Source organism: Enhydra lutris, unplaced genomic scaffold, assembly GCF_002288905.1.
Source record: "Enhydra lutris kenyoni isolate GAN:26980312 unplaced genomic scaffold, ASM228890v2 scaffoldscaffold57, whole genome shotgun sequence".
NCBI classification, from domain to species: domain Eukaryota; kingdom Metazoa; phylum Chordata; class Mammalia; order Carnivora; family Mustelidae; genus Enhydra; species Enhydra lutris.
The window spans coordinates 11,645,967-11,668,958 of NW_019154141.1; the positions used below are offsets into that span (position 1 = coordinate 11,645,967).

Here is a 22,992-nt window from a genome sequence, read left to right on the forward strand (position 1 = left end):
ACATCTTTTGGTGGCACTTCAATGCCTGGGATGGTGATGATGATTGTTGAAGAAGATGAAGGTGTTCTCCCCCGGTAACCCCAAAGTGAATGTGGGGCACTAGGGAAAGGGACTGTTGGGGGTACCCAAGATGTGGAGCTAAGTGTTGAGAATAGGTGCCCTGAGTTGTCCCGTGTCCCATGTGGACTCCCCCACGCCCTCGCCTTCTGTTCTATGGCCTCCGTTTTGGGGTGAGAACACAGGGATATCTCGAGGCCATGGTCTGCCTGTCTCTACTTGCTCTGCTTGTTCCAACATTACTGAACATCTTCAGTGGGTCAGGTCCTTGTTTGTGTGGGTTCCAAGAAACCCTCTGCCCAGTTCTGCTTCCCTTCCTTCTCTTCCACACCTGTTCGTTCCAACACCCCAGTAAACTTCCTGCCCCATGATCCCCGCCTCAGAGTCTGCTCCACAGAGGACCCAACCTGTGACACCTGCCCCCGATCTCATCCATTTTCTAATCCCTTCTGCCAGTTTTACTGAGGACCTATTATGTGTCAGGCCTGAAGCTAATTATCCAAAGGGTGATCACATCTCCTACCTCCCACCAATTTCTACTGTAAAATCCACAAACTTCTCTGCATCTGGGCCTCTCCTCTCCCCCCATTGCCTCCATGGGAGAGCGGTCCCCCCTTCCAAGTCCCAGCCTGCCCCTGTGCTCTGCATCCAAGCCCCTCCTCCCCCACCAGGATGACCAAATCTGTCCTTGTATGCCCAAGAAAGTCCTGGTTTTCAAACCGGAAGTCCCATATTCTGGTAAACCCCTCAGTCCCAGCTAGGCTAATAGGAGTGGTTGATCACTGTATCTCCCACCTTTTTAGGGACTTCTGATCATCACACCTCTCCTTACTCTTCAGCAGCTCCCTCAGTATCTAGCCCCTTCTGTCATTATTTACGTGTCTCCTTTTTTTTTTTTTTAAAGATTTTATTTATTCATTTGACAGACAGATATCACAAGTAGGCAGAAAGGTAGGCTGAGACAGAGGAGGAAGCAGGCTCCCTGCCGCGCAGAGAGCCCGATGTGGGGCTCGATCCCAGGACCCTGGGATCATGACCTGAGCCGAAGGCAGAGGCTTTAACCCACTGAGATACCCAGGTGCCCCACTTACGTGTCTCTTTAAAAACCCTCCCTTGACCGCACATCTCCCTCCAGCCTCTGCCTCCTTCCTCTGCTCCCCTGGACAGCCAGATGCCTTAAAAGAGTAGTTACTCCTTTCTCATTTCCCTCTCCGGCTGCTGCCCTTCTCTGAAACTGCTCCTGCGAAGGCCACCTATGATGACCTTCTTGTTGGTAAACCGAGGGGACACTTTTCAATCCTCATTGCGCTTGACTTCCGTGCTAGGCCAGACCTTGAACGAGGTCTCGGACTTGGTTAAATGACCTTTTAAAATCGCTCTATATCTGAAGCAGCGACTGCCACACCTGCGTGCAAAGGACAGGCAGTGAGAAGGGTGCAGTTGAAAGGACGTGCCCCCCGCCCCCGGCCTCCTCTGAGCATGTAGGGTCGGGGGTCTTATCTGTTGCAGAGCGTAAGATATCCACACACCTCACAGGAGAAGAGAGCCTGTCGCCTTTCACAGCATATTGGCCATATCAGTTCAGAAACATCTGCCACCATAGAGGGCAAAAGTTCTTCACCTAACCCTCACATCTGGGTTCTAGGCCTCAAAATTCGGATTAGGCCAATGCCAGGCTAATCTCCCTTTATATCTGTAGCATAGGGCCCAGGGGTTTTCCATTCATATTCCCTAAGGTGGGCCTGGGCACGCCCTACCAAGTCTTCTCAGCATCACGGACTCCGTTGACTCTCTTGCCTGCAAAACCCCTTTCCCTTGACTTCTGAGATCCAAAGAACAGCTCCTTTTGCTCCAACTTGCATGCCACTTCCCCCCGACCCCCTCTATTGTTCTCACTATAGAGAACATCGTTTTTAGTACTTGCTTAATTGTCTATTTTCTCCCATAGACTGGCAAGCTCCATGAAGGTAGGAGGTGGAGTTTATCACTCACCAATTTTCCGGGCCCACCAATAAATACTTATTGGAAGAATGAACACAAGAACACCTATGACCATTTCACCGAATGTCTGCAGTGTGCTACACTTGCATTATTTCTAATCTTTGCAACAAGCTAAGTGTCCCCTTCCCATTGCCCACAGCCAGGACAGCCTCTGCCCTCTGCCTCGCCTCACCTTCTCCAGCTCATTATCCAAACCAGAAATGGACCAAGGCAAGACCTGTCTGACAAGGACACAAGAGAAACTTGTTCCCCTGGTGGCTCCTGGGGACCCCAAGCCCTTAACTACACCCTGAACCTCTGTTAAAATGCATGCATACCCCTGGGGTGCCTGGGTGGCTCAGTGGGTTAAACTTCTGCCTTTGGCTTAGGTCATGATCTCAGGATCCTGGGATCCAGCCCCACATCGGGCTCTCTGCTCAGCAGGGAGCCTGCTTCCCCCACCCCCCACCTTCCTCTCTGCCTATTTGTGATCTCTCTCTGTCAAATAAATAAATAAAATCTTTTTTTAAAAATACCTACCCCTGTGAGAGGGGAGGGGACCCCTAAACTGGAATCTGTTCTTTAACAGTTGTATTTCTCTTGGGTAGTGCAGATGGCAAGAATACCCTGGTTTTTTTGTAGCTTTACAGGGACAGCACCTTTCCATCGTTTTCTCATTTTATTCTCCCCCAAAACAACAATGCTAATCCATTGTGTATCGGGCAAGGGAGGTCCAGGTAGGTGAATGAAGAGTCTGGGTCAAATCAACCAGGTATTAAACAGTGACTCCACTATCTTGAGGGAATTTTGCCTCCTACTCTCTCACATACCTCAGACCTGCTCATTGTCCCAGGGTGGGGACAGATCAGGCGAATGAAACTGGCAAGCTCCTGGCAGCCACCACCTGTTTCATCCTGATCAGATTCATACAAAGCTATCCCCTTCCAAATGCTGGGGGTTTGGAGGACTTTCACATACATGCTGTGTTAAGTGACAAGGAAGGGCAGGATATTCACCCCATTTTATGGATGAGGAAACTGACACTTCCGAGGTCTCGGCACTAATTGTGGCTGAAACCAAGCTTCCTGATTTCAGTGCATGGCTCTCTCTTTGACCTCCACAACCTCCAGTGTTGAGGATCAGCATGAGGTTGGCCTACCGGAATCCAAGAAACAGGCGGTTATGAAGGATGTAGACAGTGGTGCTCTAAGGGGCCAAGCCTCGTATTCAACAATCAGTCCATTGTATTCCTGACACCGTCGAAAGGGTGGAATTGCCATTCTCTGTCTCCGATGGCTTTCCCATCTGAAGATTGTTCTCAAAGTCCATTCTTGGGAGGGTCGCGGAATGAGAAGAGCCCCTGGACGGTGGCTAAAAAGTCCCTCTTGAATCGGTAGACGCCGTCTAGTCCACAGAAAAAGACTTGAAAACGAATTCGATATCTGGTTGCTGCAGCTGGTGATGAACCCAGACCCAGGCACGACAGAGTGGGCCGCGCTTTCCCGGTTCCCCAGCCCAATACAGGTGTCTGTGGGTTTGGCGAGGCCAGCCCAGAGACGATCTCAAAACCAGCAAGCAGGAAGGGCAGGTGCGCAGGCGCACAGTTGACTGCACCCACCACCTCCGAGCTTGTACTTTGTTACTTAGGAAACAGCCAATCAGCGGTCCGGACGGGGACCAATGGGAAGCGCGGATGAGCCGACCCGGCTAATTTGAACGCGCCGCGCGCGGCCCAGGTTGGCGCGGGTGGGAAGGAGGGTGTGGGGAGCGCCTTCGGGTGGTCTGGGGCTCCGGACTGCGGCGGAAGGACAGGGCTGCGAGCGGCGACAGCAGCGGCGGGGAACCGACGAAGGGTAAGCTCTGACCTACGGCGGAGTCTGCCCCGCCGGCTCCAGCCCTTAGGTGGACCCTGCCGCTCAGGGCGGAAGCAGTTTTTGTGCCAGACCCAAAGGTGCAGCGTGGAGACGGAGCAGGTTCTGGGTGGTGTCCTCTGAACAGGACGGGGGCGGGGGGGCGGTGCGGGGAGCAAGGCTCTTCCTTCCACATCTGCGTGGAGATCAGCGTCTCTCTGTTCATTTGTACGGCACCTGGGCTGGGTCCGCACAACTGCACCGGGTCCTGCCCTCTGTGCATCCGATCTGTGAAAGGTCCTCCCGCTCACTAGAACTGGAGACCTGGGACTCCTGCACACCTGGGTGGAGTAGCTAAAACCCTCTTCGCACATCCCTACGGAAGAACTGATTGCAGAGCTGTGCCAGCTGCCGAAAATTAGTTCCTGGGGGGCTCAGTTAATAATTTGATTGAATAAAGGAAGGAATGGAAAGACTGTCTGTATGACAGGAAACTATGCCTTTTGCTACCGCTCCTAGGATGCCTCCCCACTTAATTTTGGCACTTCTGGCCCTTTATAATAGAACAGAACAACAGAATACATGTGTAGGAAATTTTTTAAAAGGAGTTCAAAGACATTAATGAAATAGGATTTTATTATGTGATAAAGAGGATTAACTTAACCAAAAGCTGTATCTTGGAAAAGACTAGTTAAAAAAGCCAAACCTCTGGCAATGTTGATTAAGATATAAGGAAAAGAAACATAGGATGATCTTAGGAATGAAAATAGGGGCATAACTTCAGTTACTTGGAGAATAAAGAGAAAAAGAGACTTCAGAGGAACACCCTTTTGACAATGCTTTTGGACAATTTTCTAGAGGAAAAAAAACAACAAAATTAACTCAAGAAGTTATGGAAATTTTGAACACACCTGGAACCATTGAGGAATTGAATTCATTTAAAATCTCCCCATCAAACTAAACAAAACAACACCCCCCCCATGAAACTCCACCAGAAATGTTTAAGCAATTACAAGAAATTATTCTAATCTTATACAAACTCTCCCTAAAAAAAAAAAAGAAAACCTTTCCAGTCTATTTTGTGATATCAACAATCAGACAAATTTATACATTTACTGTATAAATGTATACAGTATATATGTACTGTATATATGTATACTGTATACATTTATACATAAATTATATAAATGTAGTTGTAAAAATCTCAAATATTAGCAATCAGAAGCCAACGATTTATATTAAAAAATATACCATGACCAAGTGGGGTTTATCCCAGGAATATGAAAATGGTTTGAGATTAGAAAATCAAATACAATTTACACATTTACAGATTAAAGAAGAAAACCTATCCCATTAGGCACAGAAATAGAATTCAATAAAATTCAGTACCCATCCATGAATTTTTAAAAATTTGGTAAACTAGGGTTGCCTGGTGGCTCAGTTGGTTAAATGTCTGGCTCTTGATTTCAGTTCAGGTCATGATCTCAGGGTCATGAGATCGAGCCCTGCCTCAGGCTCTGCATGGAGTCGGCTTGAGATTCTCTCTCTCTGCCCCTGTTCTCTCCTGCTTGCTCTTTCTCTCTCTCTCTCAAAATAAATAAATGAAATCTTTAAGGGGCACCTGGGTGGCTCAGTCGGTTAAGCATCTGTCTTCAGCTCAGGTCATAGTTCCAGGGTCCTGAAATGGAGCTCCCCGTTGGGTCCCCTGCTCAACAAGGAACCTGCTTCTCCCTCTCCCTCTACTGTTCCCTCTGCTTGTGCTCACTCACTCTCTCTCTCTCTCAAATAAATAAGTAAAATCCTTAAAAAAAATTTTTTTTGTAAACTACAAATAGAGGTAAATTTCCTTAAACCAGCAGAAAGTGAAATAACAGGAGATCCCCTGTACAATTAGGAAAAAGATATGATCATTCACTATTGTTGCCACCATTCAATATTGTACTAGAGGTCCTAGCCAGAACCATAAGACAAGAGAAAGAAATACAAATAAAATTAGAAAGAAATATACAAAATTATCATCAGTTATGGCCTTATGATTGTCCATATAAAAAGCCAAAAAAGACCGTTCCTTCCTCTGAACGACTCTGGTAGAAAGAACCAGTGGTCTTTGGATGTTGCCCTGTGGGTACTAAAGTCAGGGGAGGTAGGAATTGCAGAAACCAGGCTACAGAGCAGAATAATGCCTCTGGTGACCAGAGCAAGGTCAGGTTCTGGCCTTGCTACTTACCATCCCTGTGACAAGCGCCTTCCTGAGCCTCAGTTTCCCTTGTAGAGTAGGACTGGAACAATTGTATCAGTAACTACAGACTGAGATTGTTGCAGAAGTTAAATGACACCACTTGTAAAGCCGCTAGCATAGGGATTGATGCATAATTACGCGCTCAACAAATGGTAGCTATAATAGTAATTGTTTTTAAACTTTGGGATTCAGACCCTGATCTTCCCTGGCTCTCATTCATTCCTAGGACAAACACCATACAGCATCTAGTGCATGCTGAATTTGGTGTCTAGGTATCTGGGGTGCACAGACTACATCAGAAGGGGGTCCTGCTCTCTTGAAGCTTGAGGACAAGAAACACACATGCGTGAGAGATTTAAGAGAGTGAGGAAGGGGGCTACAGCAACCCCTGTGAAAACAGAACATCCAGGGGCTAGCTGCCTTCTCCACCTTCCCAGCTCCCAGTGTCTGCAGGCAGATCCCCTCAAGTCCTCAGAAATTCTCCAGGGGCTTCTAGAGAGGTGGGGCTTGTTCAACCCTAACCCTAAGAGTGGGCAGAGGAGCCTACCCCCAAAACAACTGAATCTTGGCTTCCCAGCCCCAGCTCGGCAGTGAACTAGCCTCTGGGTTTTAATGAGCTGCCCTGGGTTAGAAACAGGACGTGATTGTGGCTGGCTCGGAACCCTGAAGATCTTATTAAAGAATCATCTCCCTTGTACTTTGGGCTGAAATGCTCTTTCCAACCGGGGATCAAAGCAAACTTGACAAACGTTCTCTCATTAATCTCCCCGTCCCCCTGGGGTGGGAGCAGATCCATAGCTGTTCTCTCTCTGGCTCTCAAAGAAGGGAAGCTGATGCGACATTGCCATTGCTGGTGGAAAGAGGTCCCCACCGGTCAGATGCAGAGCAGACACCAGGACCCAGGCATCCCAGCTGCAGCCCTGCCAAGTGTCACCCTAACTGCCCCCCCACCCTGTGCCCCCAGCGCAGTCTCAGGAAGAAGGAAAACATCTCATTAGGCAAACAGTCTGCCTCACTGGCCCTCAGGAGGCGGAGAGGAGAGGACTGTAAAGGTTATGCGCATTCCATTGCCAGTGCCCTTTTTAATTTCCTGCTTAGAATGTTGGGCTGCTCTGTGGCCCTTCCTCAGCTCAAACCCTCCCCGCGGGGAGCTGGGACTTCCATTAAGCCAGACAGCATAGACCTAGACGGTGGGGCCAGGCACCCTCTGCCCTCACTTCTCTGGGTACAGGCGTGGGGCTCCCTGGGGGGCAGGAATGCAAAGATGAGAGTCAGGAACTCTCTCTGGGTGTTGAAAATTAGGTACAGTCCATATATCTGAAAGTGTTTGCCGAATACATAATGCTAGTTACATAAAAAGAATTATAATTATTATATAAACATATGGGACTATTACAACAATGTAATCATGAGAGCGTAATATATAATAATACATTGTAAGGCAATAGAGCAGACTCTGCCATCAGACTGCCTGGGTTGGAACCAAGCTCCATCACTTACTACCCTTGGGATCTTGGGCAAGTTGCTTACCCTTCTCAGTCTCAATTTTCTTGTTGAAAAATGAGTCTAATAATAGTATCTATCTTGTGGGATTGTGATGGAGCTGAAAAGGAGATGGTATGCATAGGGTGTTTAAAACAACCCCTGCCACAGTGAGCACTCAGCTTTTCTGTTTATTGTGATAGTCCGATGGCTGGGACAGGGAAAGAACTATGCAATGTAACAAGATGATTATTGGTTGATAGCTTTCCCTTGTTCTGTTTGAGGAAGGAATGAAGACGTGTTGGGGGTAGGGGACAAGAGTTTCAAATCAGCTCAATTCTGCCTCATTCCTAAAGGAAAACATGAGTTATTTACTAGAGTAGTAGAGAGAAATCTTACTTTTCTTTGCTGAATGACCTGGGTTCTAACAGTGAGACCTAAAAAAATCTTTCCTGGGAAAACATTCATCTATTTATATCCCCCAGAAACAGCCCCTGTTCCTTAACCCTTTTAATATATCCAAGAGGTGGGATGAGCTTTTCCAGGATAACCATGACTCCTGCATTCCAGAAATCCCATCTGTACTCTTGGTAGGCTGGCTTGATGGAGAAATGAGAATAGCAGGGAGAGAGGTGTGAGGGAAATACAAGAGGGAATAGATAATAATTATCTTAATAATTATTATTATTATAGATAATAATTATTTATATTATTACCAGGTCAACATCAGGAAATCTACCCACGTCACCTCCTGTATTAACGGATTAAAGGATGGGGCACCTGGCCAGCTCAGTCAGTGGAGCCTGGAAATCTTGATCTCAGGGTTGAGAGTTTGAGCCCCACATTGGGCACAGAGTCCTACCAAAAAACCCAAAAAAAACAAAAACAAAAACAAAAAAGATTAAAGGAGAAGCACTGTTATCATCTCAGCCCTTGTCAAAAAACATTTGATAAAATTTAATGCCCATTCCATGGGGCACCTGGGTGGCTCAGTGGGTTAAAATCTCTGCCCTCGGGTCATGATCTCAGGGTCCTGGGATGGAGCCCCGCATGGGGCTCTTTGCTCAGCAGGGAGCCTGCTTCCTCCTCTCTCTGCCTGCCTCTCCGCCTACTTGTGATCTCTGTCTGTCAAATAAATAAATAAATAAAATCTTTATAAAAAAGAATTAATGCCCATTCCTAATGGGCAGTGGAGGGTAGGGAACTAAATATAGAAGGGCTAAAGATAGAAAGTATCTGTCATTATTTGCAAACTATATCATCATTTAATTGAAAAACCTAAGAGAACCCATGACAGTCTATTAGAGAGATCAGTAATGTGACCAAATACAAGATCTACATCCAGAAAGCAGTTGCTTTCCTATATTCTGGCAAATAAAAAAATGAATTAGAAAACACAATTTTATTTATTTATTATTTTTATCGCTTTATTAAAGACTTTATTTTTTAAAGATTTATTTATTTTATTTTGAGAGAGAGAGAGGGAGTGTGTGTGAGTGAGCAGAGGGGCAGAGGGAGAGGAGAATCCAAAGCAGACTCCCTGCTAAGTAGGGAGCCAGACACAGGGCTCAATCTCATGACCCTGAGATCGCAGCCTGAGCTAAAATCAAGAGTCAGACGCTCGACTGACTGAGCAACCCAGGCGTCCCATTAAAGATTTAGTTTTTAAGTAATCTCTACACTCAGTGCGGGACTCAAACCCACAGCCCTGAGATTTTTTTTTTTTTTTTAAAGATTTATTTGTTTATTTGACAGAGACCGAGAGAGACAGTGAGAGAGGGAGCACAAGCAGGGGGAATGGGAGAGGGAGAAGCAGGCTTCCCACTGAGCAGGGAGCCTGATATGGGGCTCAATCCCAGGAGTCTGGGATCGTGACCTGAGCCAAAGGCAGACGCTTAACCGACCAATCCACCCACATACCCCAACCCTGAGATTAAGAGTCGAACACTCCACCCACCGAGCCAGCCATGTGCTCTTGAAAAATGCAATTTTGAAAAGGGCCTATTCATGATATAATAAAGACTAGACAATAACCAGTAACAAACTTACCAAGAAATAGGCAAAACTCATTTGAGAAAAACTATGAAATTTTACTGATGGTTTATATAAAGCAAATAAAGAAAAGAGATATGGGGCACCTGGGTGGCTCAGTGGGTTAAAGCCTCTGCCTTCGGCTCAGGTCATGGTCCCAGGGTCCTGGGATCAAGCCCCACATCAGGCTCTCTGCTCAGCAGGGAGCCTGCTTCCTCTTCTCTCTCTGCCTGCTTCTCTGCCTACTTATGATCTCTGTCTGTCAAATAAATAAATAAATAAAATCTTTAAAAAAGAAAAGAGATAAGAAGTTCCTAGATAGGAAGACTTGATATCGTAAAGATGTCAGTTGTCCTCATAATAATTTATAGATGCAAAATACTCCCAAAATCTTAAGTAAGTTTTTTTCATAGAATTCTGTAAGCTGATTCTAAAATCATATGCAAGACAAGATGCCCAAGGACAGTGAAGAAAAAGAACAAGGTGAGGTATAATATAGAACCACAGCAAGTTCCTATGAAAGGAGCTTATCAGAGTAGCACAGAGCGCCCCAAAATAAATTCATGTTCATATGAGAATTTAGTTCTGTTAAATGTGCCATTTCAAACTGGTAAAGAAAGAATGCACTTTAGTAAACGATATAATCACTTACCATTTGGAAAGAAAAGATATTTAGAAACCTCATTAAAAAAAAAAAATGAATTCCATCTGGGTAAAGACCTAAATGTAAGAAAGAAAAAGTATCAGACAAAAATATAAGAAAATTGCCCTGGGGAAGGAATGTCTTCTTAAATATGACATAAAAACTGTAAAAGAGGGGCACCTGGGTGGCTCAGTGGGTCAAAGCCTCTGCCTTCGGCTCAGGTCAGGATCCCAGGGTCCTGGGATCGAGCCCCACATCGGGCTCTCTGCTCAGCAGGGAGCCTGCTTCCTCCTCTCTCTCTCTGCTTGCCTCTCTGCCTACTTGTAATCTCTGTCTGTCAAATAAATAAATAAAATCTTAAAAAAAAAAAACTGTAAAAGAGAAGGTTGACACATTTAGCCATTTAAAAATGGAAAACTCGAGTATGGCGAGGGTAGGATTTTTTCCCAAGAATGCATGGTTGGTTTGATACCAAAAGTAATATCAGAAAATTTACCACACCAACAAAATAAAGGAGGAAAAAACCCACGTAAACATATCAGGAGGTGCTGAGAGATCATTAAATAAAGTTCTAGACATTTCCAATAACAAGTCTAAGTCAAATAAGAGTGGAGGAAATTCCCATTATGATAATTAACTATTTGTCCAAAACTAATTTCTAATTAGTGATGCACTAGGCAACAGTTCCTTGAAGATCAAGAGCAGGACAAGGATGCCCCTTATCATCACTATTATTTAATATTGTTTTGGAAGTTCTAGGAAATGCAATACATAAGAAATAAAATAGTTGGTATAACCATGGAGAAAAAAAAGGTAAAAAAGAAGGGGGGGGAGAGGTTTTCTGATATATAATTGTATATTCAGAAAACCCAGTAAGCTTTAATAAAAAAAACAATTGGAACTAATCAGAGAGTTTAAGGGTGGTGGGTAGAAGGCAAATGTATAATTATCAATTGTGTTTCTCCAATACTAGTGATCAGTACAGAAATGGGGAAGGGCGCTCCATTCATAAGAACAATTAAAGTACTTGGGAATTATCTTAGAAAGACAATTACAGGGGTGCCTGGGTGGCTCAGTGGGTTAAAGCCTTTGCCTTCGGCTCAGGTCATGATCCCAGAGTCCTGGAATCGAGCCCCGCATGGGGCTCTCTGCTCGGCAGGGAGCCTGCTTCCTGCTCTCTCTCTCTGCCTGCCTCCCTGCCTACTTGTGGTCTCTGTCTGTCAAATAAATAAATAAAATCTTTAAAAAAAAAAAAAAAAAGAAAGAAAGACAATTACAGGGGCGCCTGGGTGGCTCAGTGGATTAAGGCCTCTGCCTTCGGCTCAGATAATGATCCCAGGGTCCTGGGATCGAGCCTTGAATTGAGGGGGGGGTCCTCTCTGCTCAGCAGGGGGTTTGCTTCTCCCTCTCCCACTTCCCCTGCTTGTGTTCCCTCTTTCAATGTGTCTCTCCCTGTCAAATAAATAAATAAAATCTTTTTTAAAAGGTGGGGGAGTAGAACAATAAATTCCTGAAAATAGTTCAGAAAATTAGGAGAAAGAAAGACTAACAGTAGTGGTTGGGAGGGGAATGGTTCTTGCCTCACTAGGTAAGCAGCATGCTGTAAGGGACTGGAATAGAAACGGGGGTATTGGCACAGGAATAGACAGATTAGTGGGACATAAAAGCCCAGTCATACGCCTCTGAAGAAACCTCAAGTCATTTGGCTGTGACAAAGAGGTATTTATTAATAATAATATTCTTATTCTCTTGAGGTAACACATGGAGATCGGCTGCAGGGGAGGGAGTGGGAGAAGATCCTCGAACACTAGTCAGTCTAAGGGCATACCTCATCAGGGCTGGGGTCAGACCGGTCCTTCTCTCTGTTGTGTGTCTGCCCAGGTGTTGCCATGGTGATGCCAGTGGAGGACAGCAAGGTGCGGGTCGTGGTGCGGGTCCGGCCCCCCACCCCTCGAGAGCTGGAGAGTCAGCGGCGGCCTGTGGTTCAGGTGGTGGATGAGCGGGTGCTGGTGTTTGACCCTGAGGAGCCTGACGGGGGCTTCCTTGGCCTCAAGTGGGGCAGCACCCACGATGGCCCCAAGAAGAAGGGCAAAGACCTGACATTTGTCTTTGACCGGGTCTTTGGTGAGGCGGCCACCCAACAGGATGTGTTCCAGCACACCACCCACAGCGTTCTGGACAGCTTCCTCCAGGGCTACAACTGCTCAGGTGAGAGCCGGGGCACGGAGGAGGGAAAGCCCCAGCTGGTAGCAGCCTTGCCTCCCTGCTTCCTTCTTTTTTTCTTTTTTTTTTTTTTTAAAGATTTTATTTATTTATTTGACAGAGATCATAAGTAGGCAGAGAGGCAGACAGAGAGAGAGGGGGAAGCAAGCTCTCTGCTGAGCAGAGAGCCCGATGCGGGGCTCGATCCCAGAACCCTGGGATCATGACCTGAGCCTAAGGCAGAGGCTTAACCCACTGAGACACCCAGATGCTCCTCCCTGCTTTCTTCTGAGGGCTTTCTGTGTCCCTTGGCTGTGCCCTCCTTACCCTCAGCTGGGCACTTGCCCAGGAGGGTGCTGGGCCTTTCATTCTGTGTGTGACACACCCTCCCAGGCTCTAGTAGTGGGTCACACAGACATGGTTCCTGTCCTCTTGAGGCTTGTGCTCTAGAGGGGGGAAAAGATGCTAATCACAAATCACCCCCAAAATGTGTGATTATAAACTGAGGTAAGCGATATGAGGAACAGAACCGCAGGCCTTCGGCGGAGGAAGCTGCGCAGCCTGGAGAAGGGCCCCCCGGGAATGGAAGAAGCTCCCACACGCAGTGGAGACCCCTCTGCCCTGGCATCCACAGGCCCTAGGGGAGCTAGGCCACAGGCACAGGGAACTGCAAAGCTGCAATGTGAACGCAGGGGGGGTGCGAGTGGGTAGGAGTCCTGGAACTGACCACAGGAAGGGGCTTGGGAAGAAAGGGGGCGCCGGTCTGGGTGGCAATGCACAGAGGGACTCCTAGGGAAGGCGGATCGGGCCCCCCCCACTGCCCTCCCCCGACTCTGTCCCCCACAGTGTTTGCCTATGGGGCCACCGGGGCTGGGAAGACACACACCATGCTGGGAAGAGAGGGGGACCCTGGCATCATGTACCTGACGACCATGGAACTCTACAGGCGGCTTGAGGCCCACCAGGAGGAGAAGCGATTTGAGGTTCTCATCAGCTACCAGGAGGTAGGGCTGTTCCCTCCCAGGCCTGAGTGGCCCCAGTGACAGACAGTGTGGGAGGGAGTCAGCAGCCCAGAGGGCACAGATGAGGCTCTGAGAGACACCACATTGGAGCGAAACCTGCCTGTCCTGCTCTCACCGTGTACCAATGTCCTGCAGAGGGCCACTCCTGGCTCGGCGTCCTGCCAGGCTTTCCCAGCCCTGCACCTCTGCCCACCCCTGGCCTCTGGGGAGAGGGTTCCTGAAGGGCCCTCTCTCACAGGTCTCTCTCTTGCCTCCTTCCTCCTCAGGTGTACAATGAGCAGATCCATGACCTCTTGGAGCCCAAGGGGCCCCTCGCCATCCGGGAGGACCCCGACAAGGGCGTGGTGGTGCCAGGACTCTCCTTCCACCAGGTGTGGGACGGGGCTCGGGTGGCGGGAGTAGCCCCGCTGCTTCTCCAGGGTTCTCTCTCACCAGGCAGTCTGGGGATGCCCTGGATCCTGGGGTGGTTCTAGAGAGCAGCTCTTCCGGCTGGGGGAGAAGCCCCGGCTGGGGAGACCACAGCGCCCTTCCTGGGCATCTCCTCTGTAGCCCACCTCCGCGGAGCAGCTGCTGGAGCTGCTGACCAGGGGGAACCACAACCGCACGCAGCACCCAACTGACGTCAACGCTACATCCTCCCGCTCCCATGCCATCTTCCAGGTGAGACGGGTCGAGGGTTGGAGCCCGAAGCTGGGGCTCCTGATGCCCAGCACCCCTCACCCCTGCCATCTGCCCTCCATTCCCTCCCCCCCCCCCCCCCCAGATCTTCGTGAAGCAGCAGGACCGGGTTCCAGGTCTGACTCAGGCCCTTCGAGTGGCCAAGATGAGCCTGATTGACCTGGCCGGTTCGGAGCGGGCATCCAGCACCCATGCGAAGGGGGAGCGGCTGCGGGAGGGTGCCAACATCAACCGGTCCCTGCTGGCCCTCATCAATGTCCTCAACGCCCTGGCCGATGCCAAGGTAAAGCCACACAGCCCGGGGGGCCTGCCTGGGACAGCCACTGAGTGCCCGAAGCCCAGAGTCCTTCCCTCCGGCCTTGGGCCAGCGGCCACTGGGTCTCAGCCTGGATCAGTCCTGTCCAGCCATCTCAGCTCATGCCCTCTTGCTGTCACCCCAGGGCCGTAAGTCTCACGTGCCCTACCGGGACAGCAAGCTGACCCGTCTGCTCAAGGACTCCATAGGGGGCAACTGCCACACGGTGATGATCGCTACCGTCAGCCCCTCCAGTCTGACCTACGAGGACACCTACAACACCCTCAAGTATGCCGACCGTGCCAAGGAGATCAAGCTCGCGGTGTGTGCCGGCCAGAAATGGCCCACCCGGTGTGGGGGGTGGGGCAGGAGGAGGAAGGGACAGGACCCACCAGCATTTTCCGGTACTTGGAGCAAGCATTTCCCCAAGGCAGAGGGGAAAATTTCCCTAGCCTCCATCTTCAGGGAAATTCTTTGGGATAGAAGCGACTCAGTCCCCATCCTTGGGCAGACTCCAGCTCAGGGAGAGGCAGGACAGTCTCCAGGCTTGAAAAAGAGAGGAAGCTATCACAGCAGTGGGCTAACAGGCAGAATCATCTCAAGAGGGAGACGACAGAAGGGTGGCCAAGCGCTGGCCCATGAGAGCTGCCTTGGCCTGGTGAGAGCGTACTGGTCACGGAGTCAGGGGTCTCAGGTTCAAAGGCATCCTTCTGCCTTTTGCTGTGGCCTCAGGCAAGCCACTCACTGCCCTTCTGCAGTCTGGTTCCCCTGTGGGGAGGGTGAGGGAAGGGTGAGTCTCGGGAGTGTGAGGGAAGTGCCTCGCTCAGAGCCTGACTCTTGTAAGCGGTTGCCAAATGCTGCTTTGAATGAACACATGAACCTCTCCCCTGGGCCCCCATCTCAGCTTAAGAGCAACGTGATCAGCCTGGACTGTCACATCAGCCAGTATGCCACCGTCTGCCAGCAGCTGCAGGCTGAGGTGAGGGGCCCGCCTGGGGAGCTCAATGGGGAGGCAGGGCAGGGCGGGGCGGGAGGGCCAGAGTTGGGCCCTGGGGCTCATGGTGCACAGCCAGGGCTCTGTGCTCCCCTGGGGCTCTGAGGGACTGGTTGCTTTGATGGCAGGTGGCCGCCCTGAGGGAGAAGCTCCAAGTATATGAGGCGAGAGCGGGGGCCAGACCGCAGGACCTCCGGAAATCCCCCAAATCGGGCCCTTCCCAGCAACTGTGAGTCCTGTGGGCACACTTGCCCTCTTCGGTTCAACAGGGAAAGCCCCCCCCCTTCTCCAGCTTCTGTGCTGCCTCCTGGGGTCCGGGGTTCCCAGCCCGTGCCCAGCACACTGATTGTCACTCTCGGTGACACTCTGGGTGACAAGACACTGATTGTTGCCTCTAGTGCTTGCTCTCACATGACACAGTGCCTTCTAGATAGTCCTAAGAGCAACTCTAAGTAACATTAAAGTAGAAGAAATGCTCCACATCAGATAACTAAGTGACACCCCCAGCCCACAGAAGCAGCATATACTCCTTAAAAGAAGGTGAAGTTAGGGAGGAGGCAGCATTGTTTCCTAAACCAGGAAATCATGGACGCTTCCTACCCTTTGCTACTGCCCCCTTGTTACCCAAGCTGGGCCCTATACCACCTCATGCCACAGAGACCCTGCCCCTCCCTGCTTTCCCACCTCTCAACCCTTCCCTCTCCCCACTAGCCTTCCCAGCCAGCCCTGCACTCCAGAGCTACACCCAGGGTCTGCAGTCCTTCAGGAGGAGAGCCTGGGGCCAGAGACCCAAGTGGGGAGGGTCGTGGAAAGGAACTCACCAGACCCGGAGCTGCCCCAGGAAGACAAGGACAAAGACGCAGTGGAGAAGGAGGTAGGACAGAGGGGATGGAATTTGGGAAGCAGTGGCCCTCCCCAACTGATAGACTCCCTTCATTTCTGGGTTCCTTACCTGGATGTCTTGCATCTTAGTCATTAGGGGGCTTTCAGATCCTATGCAGGAAGGGTAACTCCTCTGTGTCTACATTGAGGGGCAAGCCCCCAGAAGGGGAGCAGGGAGGGGGAAGTGGCCTCGGAAAGAGAAAGTCTCAACTAGGACCCAGTCAATCCAAGAGTCATCATTCCCACTCTTAGGGGATGGAAAGGTTTTAAGATCTGCTTATGTAGGGGAGGGTGGCCATCCAGGGCCCTCTATCTATGACTTCCTTCCTCCTTAGGTTCCCATCCAGGTACCAGAGCAGACCCTCGGACACCAGCTGCCAAGGTCCCCTAGCCTGACCCTGCAGCCCAAGCCAGACGTGGGCTGCCTCTCCCCACAGAACTTGGGCAGAGACCATTCTAAGCAGTAGGTGTCTTATTGCTCTCCTCTGGGGTTCAGAGTGGCAGTTGATGGGTTCCAGACTTCCTGGGGTGGGAGCTGGTATTAAGTACATTGCAAAAGTTTTGGTTTTGCCCTAGTTGGGAGTTGCATCTTTTTTCCTCAACATTGTCCCTTATTCACTTTCAACAAACTGGAAATTCTCACCTACTCTGTCTACTTACCATCCTCTCTATTCTTTTTTTTTTCTTTTTCTTTTTTTTTTTTTAATTTTATTTATTTATTTGACAGACAGAGATCACAAGTAGGCAGAGAAGCAGGCAGAGAGAGAGGAAGGGAAGCAGGCTCCCTGCTGAGCAGAGAGCCCAATGCGGGGCTCAATCCCAGGACCCTGGGATCATAACCTGAGCCGAAGGCAGAGGCTTTAACCCACTTAGCCACAGGTGCCCCCATTCTCTCTCTTCTTCCACTCTGTCCATTTGGTGGAAAAAACACCCAATTCCATCCCGGATTTGGCTGGCAAGTTAGCCCCAAGTTAGCGTGGGGCTCCCGGGCCTAGTGCTCTGCTTCCCAGTCTGGGGGCTGAGCTGCCTGTCCCCTGCAGGGAGGAACCAAGCCGTCGAGAGAAGTTGGGTGACAAACTCAGGAAGGGACCACCTTCTTGAGGCAGGTGCTTACCGCGTGTCTTCACCAACAGATTATGGCCATTTCTTCTCAGAAGTAAATACCACTACCCAAAGCCAAAGAGAAATGGATTCTGGATCCTTCTTTCTGTCTTTAATAGAGAGGTCCTGCTAGTATGTTTTTTCTTGGCCCCTAGAACATAAATCCCTGGCCACTTAGCTTTGCTGCTGCCAACCCCACTCCTGCCTCCCCAGCACGCTTCACGCTAGGCAGTATATTTAAAGCTTCCGGACAGAAGGGCTTGTTTAATTTTATTTCTTGTTGGGGAGTGTCTGTTCCCGACTCAGCAAAAATGCCACAGCCTGAATAATCAGCGGCTCATTATCTGTCTGCGGTGCTGACTCCCCAGGGCCCTGGAGTGGCAGGGATGCACTGGCAGGAGGTCCCCTTGGCCCCAGGGCTCCCACCGATGAGTCAGGGTCTCTGTGCCCTGGTGTCCCCTCACTGTGAGGACGGAAGACACCAGGGTTCTCATTTCCACTTTGCCTCTAGTTTTGCGGTACCTGAAAAGTGCTTCAGTCCTAGCTGTGATTTGGGGATCGGTCTTCATTCTCCCTACTTCTTAGAGCTAATAATAGATACTAATAAAATGTGACAGATAGACCCCACATATCAGGGGCTGCAGAACATGCTAGATCTTCTCCATACTTGGAGACACCCTAACAACCAGATAATGAAAAATCATTTCTCTTTGGCTTTAGACTTTAGAATCTTAGACCACCAGGGCCCTGAGTGGATCTTAGATTTTCCAGTTCAATGGTTTTTTCAGAATTTTTTTAGCTACCAAGTCCTTTTTTCAAATGGAATCGTATGCTGAAGTTTAATATGTAGAACAGATAAAGCAGAGTGACTCCCATTTTCAAGGTCCTCTGATGGGTTTCTAGAAACCGAATTTGGAAATCTCTGGTAAAGATCTACTCCCTGCTGGCCAGATCGGGACCTGAGGCATTCACCCAGGGCCACATGGCCGGAGGGACAGGGAGAGGCTTGAGTCCCCGACAGCCAGGCCAATGCATTTCTCCCTAGACACCCCCTTCTCTCAGTGGTCTAATCTTCTTATAATGTGTGGCTCAGGCAGACGTCGAATGAGTTTCTGCTATGTCCTTTTTAATTTATATCCTGCCTTCTTTCAGAAAGGCCTGGAGGCTGCTTTGTAAAATGAGTTTGGATTCCCTGAGCACACACTGAAGGCAGAGGAGGGGGCCCAGAGATGTCCAAGCAGGTCCTGCTACCTGAGGATAAATGATTGGCCATGAATAATCCCCACCGAGATAATTGTGTTCATTCTTTTATCACAGGTGTGCCTCACAGGAAGGAAATTTGCTTTATTAGAATCTAAATTTATACCATCAATAATCGCATTACCCTCATAATTCCCTTTAAATAACCCCTCAGCGCATGTGAAGTCGGCACTGATTCGTACGGGCTCTTCCGGGATCCCAGCCACTGAGTAGTGAGGGCAGACTGTGTGCGTTTTTGAGGGGCCTCTCAGAACCAAGACCAACACGGCCTATCTCATTCTGTCTCCTCTTGTCCTCACAAGGTAGACGTTTTCATTTTACAGAAAATCATTAACCTTACAGTGCTTCACATGTGGTAGGTACTCTTTAAACACTTTACGTATCTAATAACTCATCTCCTCTTCCCATAACCCTAAGATGTGGGTGCATCAGTTATCCCCATTTTGAAGATGGGGAGACTGAGGTCAAGGAGTACTTCCGAGGTCACGCAGTGGGAAGTGTTGGAGCCTGGACTTGAGCTGATAGGCTGACTTGAGCCTAGCTCCTCCCTGCTGCTGCCTCCTGTTGCCCCCTGGGTCAAAGAACTAATTTGAGATCAGAAGTAGCAGTGAGTGACAGAGCTGAGAGGAGACGCAGACCTTCTGGTCCGAGGCCATTTAGTGCCCTTTCCTACTTCCCAGGTCCCTATCTTTGTTGGGGGGCATATTTAGGGATGAAGCCCCACCCCCGCCTTGCTTGTGGCCATCTCTGCCAGCCTTGGTCTTTAACAAGGGCCCGGCAGAGCAGAACCCACTGCTGGGAGGACGGGGTGAGGCCAGGCAGGAGGGAGCTGGGGGACTGGCCCCTCGTGGGCTCCTCACCACGCCTGGAGCCATGGGCAACGGGTCTGAGGAGGGCTGGGACCCCCTTCCCTCTCTTCCAGGTTGGCCTTGAAGGTGCTGTGCCTAGCACGGCGGCAGTACTCCCTGCTCCAAGCAGCCAACCTGCTGAGCCCCGACATGATCATGGAGTTCGAGACGCTGCAGCAGCTGGTGCAGGAGGGAAATGCTGAGCCTGAGGCAAAGGCCTCAGGCACACCCAGCCCGGCCCAGGGGCTGCCTCTGGAGCCATGTTCTGAGTCTGGTGAGTCTCGCCCCTGCTCTGTGTCCAGCAGGGCACCTGGGGCCTCCAGTGTTGGGTCAGGTTGCGCTACACGGGACTCGCGGCCCACCTGTGGAATTAGGGGCTCCTGCGTGTCTCCAGTGTCTCTCCCCCAAATTCTACCCAATCACCTTCCTTCTGGCCAGTCCCTGATCTCCCCTCAGCACCCGCCTTCTTTGTGCCCAGATTCTCCAGGCTATTCTGGCCCCGTGACCCGGACCATGGCGAGGCAACTGAGTGGCCTCATGCCCACCCTCGGGGTCCTACCAGGGCACGACCGCACCCAAGCCCAGGTATCCCGGCGGCCCACAGAGAAGAAGAAGAAGAGGAGGAGACCAAGCCCCTCGGAGCCAGACAGCCCCCCAGCCCCAAAGCCGGGAACCAAGCGCCAGCGCCAGTCCTTCTTGCCCTGCCTGAGGAGGGGGTCCCTGCCTGAGGCTCAGCCTTCACTCGGGCCCACCACCCCCAAAGGGGGAAAGGCCTCTGTGTCCTGCCACTCCCCTCGCCTCTGCTCAGCCACAGTCATCAAAAGCCGGGTGCCCCTGGGCCCCTCTGCTGTGCAGAACTGCTCCACCCCTCTGTCCCTGCCTGCTCGGGACCTCAATGCCACCTTTGATCTCTCGGAGGAAGCCCCCTCGAAGCTGGGTTTCCAGGAACGCGTTGGCTGGGAGGATGTCCCCCAGGAGCTGAATGGGCTGGATCAGCCCTTCATCCCCAGGTGGGTCTCCCAGGCTCCCTCCCAGCCTCCCCCCCAGGCCTCCAGGCAGGGACTCAGGGGTCAGCAAGGGCCAGAGGTGCTGCTGAGAGGGGTGGAAGCAGGCCTGATTTTTGGAGCCTGGTTTGCGGTCTCCCTCCCTTTGGTCTGACCAGTGTCAGTCCCCAGGCCCAGGAGGGCTGCTCCTCTTGGGGGCCCTGCCTTGTCTGTCCATACGCCAAACTGTCCCCAGCTCTGGGACAGTTTGTGGCATGCCCACGAGTGGCTAACGGGGACCCCCCACACACACTTGGGGAGGGTCAGTGGGAGCAAGAATAAGGAGGTGACCTTGTCCTCTCTATTCCTCTGTATCATTCACACCCCCTGGCCCAGTCTTAGTTCCACATCCCGCTGAGAAATGCATATTTCTGCCATTTCCACCCCGGATTTTACCCCCTAGCCCAGCATCTGGACCTGGGAGGGGATCCTCAGAAAACTCTATTCAGCATTTTTTGGTGAAAAGATGAAGCTCTCACCTTTGCCTTTCCACTCACCTGCCAGGGTTAGGGGAACAGTGACCAGCTGAGGAAAGTCCAAGGCCAAGAACAAACAGCAGACTGACCTTGTACTTGGGAGGCCAAGGGCAGCAGGCTGCCCACACACCCCCTGCCCCTCCTACCGCCTGAGCCACCTCTCAGTAACAAGCTCATAGCCAGGCAGGTGGAAGGGTCAAATTGTTTGAACTGCAGTTCCCTGAATGTGCCAGAAACTGACATCTGGATGTTCTCCCAGAGCAGGCCTGTCACTCAGCTGTCAGCCCAGGCCGAGCAAGGCAGGGAGAGGAATCCACCTCTAAGTAGGAAGAAACCTCAGAGGTCATCCTGTCCAACCTCCCCACCTTCCAAGCTGGGGGCTGGAGGGAGGAAGTGCCCTTTTCTGGTTCCTTCCTGATCTGCCTCCCTTCGCCTTCCTCCCTCCCACAGTGGACCTGTGCCCCTGTTCACCATGAAAGGCCCCAAACCGACATCTTCCTTCCCTGGGACCTCAGCCCGCAAGAAGAGGCGAGCTGCCAGGTGAGGCTGGGGCGGCAGATGGGGAGAGACAGAACTTTCCCCAGGGCGGTAAGCCCTGAGCCAATTATGGGGTCTTGGCTGTGTCTCTGGACCCCTCGGAGTCGGTAGCAGGGGTCTCATGAGCAGGGCCAGCATCAGGTTCCCTGACTGAAGGGGATTCCCTTGGTCCTTGTGAGTACAGGATTACACTAGAAGGGAAAGGTAGCTCTCTTCATCAGTGAAAGACTAGAGGCTCCCTCTCCTTGAGGGGGACATTCGGTGTTCACTGGTTAAACTGGGGGACAGACCCCCACCCCCCACCTCTACTTCCCTCCCACACCCCACTAAGTCCCCTCCCCACTGCCTCTCCTGCCTTCAGATCTGGCCTTGTGGTGCTCAGCCTCCCCCCTGCTCTCAAGACTTAGTGTCCAGTGGTACCCCCTAACCCTACCCCATAGCCCAAGGCACGGCTGTGACCTTCCTACCTTCCTTCCTTCCCTCTCCAGTTCCTCAGTCTCCCACTCCCTGGGAGTGGCCCGAGGCCGCAGCCGCATCGCCCGCCTCCCCAGCAGCACCTTGAAGAAGCCAGCTGGGCCCTTCGCAATCCCAGGTGACTGGCACTGGGGACAGGGATGGTCTGGGCCCATGAAGACAGGAAGTAGGAGGGGACAGGATGGGCCAAGACCCAGGTGAAAGGAGGGCCTGGGGTATTTCCCAGCATCGCAGGGACCCTGATGAGAGAGGTGGAGGAGGGGTGGGGGGAGGGGAGCAGTGGGACAGAGCCTCACCATCTTCCTCCCTGCCTGCCCCAGGCAACTGGCCCGCGGAGGCCCCCTCCGGTCCCCGCTGCCCTGGCAACCAGCAGGAACTGACGGGGATTGGGAGAGCCCTGTCGTCTGGGAGCTGTGTCGCCAAGGTGTCCTGACCCACCGACCCCTCCTGGTCCCCAGAACTGGCTGTGCCTAGAGCCCTGACCTGCCTTCCTGGGCTTGGAGCAATGAATGCCAACACCCTCTTCCTTTATGAACACTCATCCCCATTCATTCTACCTGCTCTCTTTATCAGTCTCTCGTTACACTCAGCTTCTCGGCAGGCGGATATTCATCTTGAGGGTTAACACGTTGCTATTCTGAAGGTGCAGCCACTGAGGTGCCTGGGTGGCTCAGTCGGTTAAGCGTCTGCCTTTGGCTCAGGTCATGAGGCCGGGGTCCTGGGATCGAGTTCCCACGTCAGGCTCCCCACTTGACGGGGAGCCAGCTTCTCCCTCTCCGCCTGCCACTCCCCCTGCTTATGCTCTCTCTCTCTTTCTGTCAAATAAATAAAATCTTTTAAAAAATAAATTTAAAAAGAAAGGGTGCAGCCATCATACCCCGCTAGTTCACAGTGCTCT

At 51.0% G+C, this 22,992-nt stretch overlaps 1 protein-coding gene across 1 annotated transcript; it reads left to right on the forward strand.

Annotated features, from left to right (window-relative positions):
* The first annotated feature begins 12,171 nt into the window (after positions 1-12,171).
* On the forward strand, positions 12,172-22,792 carry LOC111158192 (kinesin family member 18B). Its single transcript, XM_022520104.1, has 15 exons — positions 12,172-12,490; positions 13,331-13,488; positions 13,773-13,877; positions 14,056-14,166; positions 14,270-14,467; positions 14,625-14,801; positions 15,384-15,458; positions 15,602-15,702; positions 16,185-16,347; positions 16,691-16,818; positions 19,639-19,838; positions 20,043-20,574; positions 21,534-21,623; positions 22,109-22,212; positions 22,415-22,792. Exons 1-15 carry the CDS (start codon positions 12,172-12,174, stop codon positions 22,525-22,527), a joined length of 2,574 nt encoding a protein of 857 aa, XP_022375812.1. The 3' UTR covers positions 22,528-22,792.
* Positions 22,793-22,992: the final 200 nt, after the last annotated feature.

Bases quoted from the DNA above. Each gene is read 5' to 3' on its own strand.
- LOC111158192 (XM_022520104.1), top strand. From the start codon at position 12,172: ATGGTGATGCCAGTGGAGGACAGCAAGGTGCGGGTCGTGGTGCGGGTC. The intron at 13,878-14,055 runs GTGTGGGACGGG...TCTCCTCTGTAG, and splicing joins CAGGACTCTCCTTCCACCAG to CCCACCTCCGCGGAGCAGCT. The intron at 16,819-19,638 runs GTAGGTGTCTTA...CCTCTCTTCCAG, and splicing joins GGCAGAGACCATTCTAAGCA to GTTGGCCTTGAAGGTGCTGT.